This window comes from Periophthalmus magnuspinnatus, chromosome 1 (genome assembly GCF_009829125.3).
Source record: "Periophthalmus magnuspinnatus isolate fPerMag1 chromosome 1, fPerMag1.2.pri, whole genome shotgun sequence".
In the NCBI taxonomy this organism is placed as follows: Eukaryota; Metazoa; Chordata; class Actinopteri; order Gobiiformes; family Gobiidae; genus Periophthalmus; species Periophthalmus magnuspinnatus.
In genome coordinates, this window is record NC_047126.1 from 33,259,969 (window position 1) to 33,265,968 (window position 6,000).

General features: G+C 37.9%; 1 protein-coding gene across 1 annotated transcript in view; it reads left to right on the forward strand.

Moving 5' to 3' along the window:
- The window catches only part of LOC117370448 (piezo-type mechanosensitive ion channel component 2-like), a 77,536-nt gene extending 72,859 nt beyond the window's left edge, over window positions 1-4,677 (forward strand). The window contains 1 exon segment of the mRNA XM_055221762.1: window positions 4,545-4,677. Within this exon segment, the coding sequence (XP_055077737.1) occupies window positions 4,545-4,646 (102 nt within the window). The 3' untranslated portion in view covers window positions 4,647-4,677.
- Window positions 4,678-6,000: the final 1,323 nt, after the last annotated feature.

Consider the following 6,000-nt stretch of genomic DNA (forward strand, 5'->3'; position numbering starts at 1 on the left):
TTTTTGGTCCAATTCAAAAGTTCAAGGGGGCGCTGTGGAGCAGAAAAAAATCTGACATATGTAAATTGTATATCATTTTGTGTAGATCAAGATTTTAAAGAAAATGTATATTAATGCCGGGAAATAGGACACTGCATGTGTGAGTGATGCACATTTTAACACTTCAAATTATTGATTTTTTTTTTTGCAGGCTGGCCACACCCACATTTTATGATGTAGAAATATCAAAGACAGCTCCCTATAATCCCACATGGGTCTAGTTCATTTTGACCAATTTGCATGTTTCTTGAATGAAAATCCAAGGCGCAAAAAATCCAAATGTGAGAGGTAAAATTTTGAAAAAATGGGGTTCCGCCCACAATGGCCGACTTCCTGTAGGGTTTAGGGTGGGGTCATAATATATTTTTTTACTTGTCTTGACATCTTCTATGTATATACCAAATTTAAATAGTCTACGATGAAAAAGGTCTCTCATTGCCGTAATGTATTTAAATTTTTGAGGTGGCGGTATTGAGTCATTTTGATACTTTAATTTTTTGGAACATCAAAATACAACTTTTTTTTTCCAATCTTGATTTTTAGGCCATAGTTTGATGAGTGTAGAGCATCTATTTAGTCTACAACAAAGACCAGTACTCTGAACCCCATTCATTTCAAAGACACATTTATTATGTTACCACGGCAACATAGTTGAAAATAGAGGTATGTTCTCATTGACTTTTTTGTTCAGTTTGCCAAGCCAAATGTCCCTGCAAAATTTCAAATGGTTATGTCAAAGTAATTTTTTTGGTCCAATTCAAAAGTTCAAGGGGGCGCTGTGGAGCCAAAAAAAAATGGACACAATTGTATATCATTTGGTGCTGATCAATATTGTAAACAAAATGTATATTAATGCCGGGAAGTAGGAAACTGCATGTGTGAGTTACGCGCAATTTAATAGTTCAAAATATTGCTTATTTTTTTGCAGGCTGGCCACACCTACATTTTATGATGTAGAAAAATCCAAGACAGTTCGCTATAATCCCACATGTGTCTGGTTCATTGTGACCATTTGGCAAGTTTCTTGAATGAAAAGCCGAGGCGCAAAAAATCCAAATGTGAGACGTAAAATTTTGGAAAAATGGAGTTCTGCCCAAAATGGCCGACTTCCTGTAGGGTTTAGGGTGGGGACATAATATAATTTTTTACTTGTCTTGACATGTTCTATGTTTGTACCAAATTTCATTTGTCTACGATGAAAAAGGTCTCTCATTGCCGCAATGTATTTCAAATTTTGAGGTGGCGCTATTGAGTCATTTTGTTACGTAAATTTTTTTGCACATCAAAATACAACTTGTTTTGCCAATCTTGAATTTTAGGCCATAGTTTGATGAGTGTAGAGCATCTATTTAGTCTACAACAAAGTCCAGTACTCTGAACCCCATTCATTTCAATGGCACATTTATTATGTTACCACGGTAACATAGTTGAAAATAGAGGTATGTTCTCATTGGCTTTTTTGTTCCGTATGATGAGAGGAATATGTGTACCAAATTTCAATGGTCTATGACAAAGGAATAATTTTTCATCCCAGTTATCCAAAACCCATGTATTTCAATGAGAAATGTCAGGCGTTGCCATGGCAACACCTTTGAAAATAGAGGTATGGTGTCATTGACTTTTTTGTTCAGTATAGCAATAGGGATGTCCATGCCAAACTTCAAATGTTTATGTCAAAGTAATTTTTTTGGTCCAATTCAAAAGTTCAAGGGGGCGCTGTGGAGCAAAAAAAATTCTGACATATGCAAATTGTATATCATTTTGTTTAGATCAAGATTTTAAACAAAATGTATATTAATGCCGGGAAATAGGATACTGCATGTTTGAGTTATGCTCACTTCAAAATATAGCTTTTTTCTTTGCAGGCTGGCCACACCCACATTTTATTACTTAGAAAATTCCAAAAGAGTTGTTTATAATCCCACATGTGTCTAGTTCATTTTGACCAATTTGCAAGTTTCTTGAATGAAAATCCATGGCGCAAAAAATCCAAATGTGAGAGGTAAAATTTTGAAAAAATGGGGTTCCGCCCACAATGGCCGACTTCCTGTAGGGTTTAGGGTGGGGTCATAATATAATTTTTTACTTGTCTTGACATGTTCTATGTTTGTACCAAATTTTATTTGTCTACGATGAAAAAGGTCTCTCATTGACGTAATGCGTTTTGATTTTTGAGGTGGCGCTATTGAGTCATTTTGATACATTAATTTTTTTGAACATCAAAATAATTAATTTTTCACCAATCTTGAATTTTGGGTCCAATAAAATTGACTTTTCGTTAACGTTCAGGGGGTCAAAAGTGGATTCAAAGTCGCGACCAAAATAATAAGAATAATAATAATGGAAACGCATTTTCCACCCATTATTTTTCTCCTAAACCATAACAGCTACAGTCATGTGACTTTTTCACATTGTGCCCCATCACAAATAAGGCCCCTGTGAATTTTTTCACACGTCCACGACAAATCGTTTGTCTTCTACGAATTTTTGAAAATGAAATTTGAAGAGGGCGCTAGAGAGCCATTTTGTGAGAGAGTGCCTTGATTTGCATACCATTGCGTTCAGCTCACAAATGTGCATAAACGCTGTATTAGCGTTTTCCCAACAAAAAATGTGTGAAAGAGAAATATTTTATTGAAATATTGCAAAAATTGCGATTTTGTTGAAAATTCACCCTGACCACACCCAAAGTCATAATCAAAATGTAATTGTTAATCTTTAATCACACATGTGTTTAGTGGGATTTGGCCAAATTTGACGTGTTTGTGATGAAAACTGGGCGAGAAAATGTCCTGAATGTGAGGGTGTGCACTTTTATTGTTCTCGGGTTTGATCCAATATGGCCGACGTCCTGTACATTTTAGGGCGGGGCCATAATATCATTTTTGTCATGTCCCGACATGTACTATTTTTTGATGTGAGTTTCGGATTTTTACGTCGACTTTTTTCCGAGTCGGGCTCCCATTGGCCCCATGAAAATCAAAGTTTGAGGTGGCGCTACCGAGTCATCTTTCGTTATTTTTTCTCGGGGTCTTTTGTGACAATTAGAGCTCGTCAAGCTCTAATTTTTGACACCACTCATTGCCATGTCGGGGCGTGTTTACTACTTGATTTTTGCCATTTTCCACGCTCCGGACGCGGTTTTAATGAGTCCCTCGCCGGGACAGAGTCCCAGGCTCGGGCCTAATAATAATTCTATATATCAAACTTCACCTTCTTGAATGGAGGATATAAATGTGTGGTGTCTGCCAGATGCAGATCCACTGCCCATGAGCCATGACAATGACTGAGGTGAAGAATCATCCCCAATTCAGAATAGGCACGGATGTTAACAATTCATTTCATTGCTATGATAGAGGGCACCCTTGCGGAAAAACACCAGAACTAACATCTAAACATTGTATTGAAGCTGTGACTGTGGTGTGTTTTCTGATTGGCTTTTGTGTCTGTAATCTGTTTTCTGATTGGTTGTTGTGTACGCTGTCAATGTTCTAATTGGCTGTTGTGTCTACGGTCTGTATTTTTATTGGTTGTTTTGTCTGCATTCTGTGTTTTGATTGGCAGCTGTGGTGTGTTCTGATTGGTTGTCGTGTCTCATGTGTGTTTCCAATTGGTTGTTGAATGTTATGCCTGCCTTCTGATTGGCTGCTAAATGCTATGTCTCCCTTCTGATTGGCTGCTGTTTTGCGGTCTGTGTTCTGATTGGCTGTTGCGAATGCGGTCTGTGTTTTTGTGTCTGTGATCTGTTTTTTGATTGGCTCTTGTGTCAGCTGTCTGAGTTCTGATTGGCTGTTGTGTTTGCTGTCAATGTTTTAAATGGCTGATGTGTCTATGGTCTGTGTTTTGATTGGTTACGGTGTCTGCGGTTTGTGTTCTTATTAGCTGCATTGTCTGTGGCCTAATGTTCTGATTAGCTGCTGTGTCTGAGGTCTTTGTTCTGATTGGTTGTTGTGTCAGCTGTCAATGTTCTAATTGGCTGTTGTATCTACGGTCTGTATTTTTATTGGCTGTTTTGTCTGCATTCTGGTTTTTGTGTCTGTGATGTGTGTTCTGATTGAGTGTCATGTCTCATGTCTGTTTCTGATTGGCTGCTGTATCTGGAGTCTGTGTTCTTATTGGTCACTTTTCTTCTATTCTTTGTTTTGTTTTGTTTTTTCTGATTGGCTGATGAATGTCAGGTCTGTTTGTTATTGGCTGATGTGTTTGTTGTCTGTATTCTTACTGGCTATTGTATCTGCAGTCTGCATTTTTTGCTGGCTGTTATGTCTGCAGTCTGTGATCTGATTTGCTTTTGTAGCTGCGGTCTGTGTTCTGATTGGTTGTTGTGTCTGTGGTCTGTGTTCTGATTGGTTGTCGTGTCTCATGTCTGTTTCTGAGTTTTGTGATCGGCTGTTGTGTTTGTGATCTGTATTCTGACGTGTTTTGTATTTTATTAGCTTTATTGTCTGTGTTCTGATTGGTTGCTGTATCTGTGCTTTGTGGTCTGATTGGCTATTGTTTTGCAGGTGCGAGAGACTGGTGAGCTGGAGTTGGAGGAGGAGCTGTACGCTAAGCTCATCTTCCTATATCGATCCCCAGAGACTCTGATCAAATGGACACGACGATGACGCAACTTAAATGTTCTACTATGAGATAGACTAAGAATTTCTGAAACATGGACAGAAAACATGGAGCGGACTCACTGGATGGCTTTGTTTGGGTTGGATTTTACAAGCTGGCTTCAAAAACCCAGTCCAGATTATGCACCGTGTAAACCATTAAAGGGTATTGCAAGGGTATGCAAAATCTTTTTTTTATCTTTTTCATTAAAAATGAAGAGGTTTTAGATGTCATCAAAGCATGTTTGAATGTTTGAGTGACCTATTTAAATCCTCAAGCCTCCATCACTATGCTCCCACACAACAATTCTCTCTCTCTCTCTCTCTCTCTCTCTCTCTCTCTCTCTCTATATATATATATATATATATATATATATATATATATATATATATATATATATATATATATATATATATATATAGGTATATAACACAACTCAAAGTATGTTTAGAGGGAGGATACGAGCATGGCCAAAGTATGTTTAGAGGGAGGATAGGAGCATGGCCAAAAGTTCACATGAGTCAGTTTTGCATATTCTAGGACCTTTAAGAAAGCTTCTGGTAGTTGAATATACTAGTCAAGATTAGTATTTTAAATGTAGAAGTATGATGTGTACTTGTCCCTCGTGTATGTTGGTGTATGCTCATAGCTACTGTCCTGTGTAATGTGAAAGTTTATTGAAAATAAAGCTCTCCACATTACAACTTGTGATCTTTTGTTCAGTTGTGTTTGTGTTGTAACTTAATATTTGGGAATTTTTACCAACTAAGAAATTCAGCTTTTGCAGTTCAATGGGCAGAAGTTAAGGACAATTGGATTGTGTGATTTGAGCAATTTGTTATTCCTGTATCCATGGCAACCCTGCTTGGTGATAGCTATGCTAGTAGCTAGCTCTGAAATTCTCAAGACTTTTTACAACAATGCACCAGGCTTTCTACACCAAATATGGCAGAAGACATTCCAGAGGAAACACCTCGAGGGGATGTCCCGTCTCATCAGCGACTGAAACAACAGAGCGGAGTGAGAGTGAAGCTTAAAAGAGGCAAGAGGAAACTCTTGTGTCTCCAGACTTGACCTGGCGCCCCCTGGAGATTGCTGTGATGCTGCAAGACACAGAAAAGGGACATTTTTTCCTGAGGGTTGCTACTCACCTCAAACCGCCCTGACACAGGATCTGATGGCCATGGCTGAGACTTTTGGTTGAGTTTTTCTATCATTATTGCATTTTACTGCTCAATGTGCGGGTCAAATATTTTTTTATTTTGATTGAGTGATTGACTAACTGATAGATTGAAAAATGCCACACATATAACACTTCTTGTGAATGCATTTTAAACCCTTTTTTCTAAAAATGTGACTATT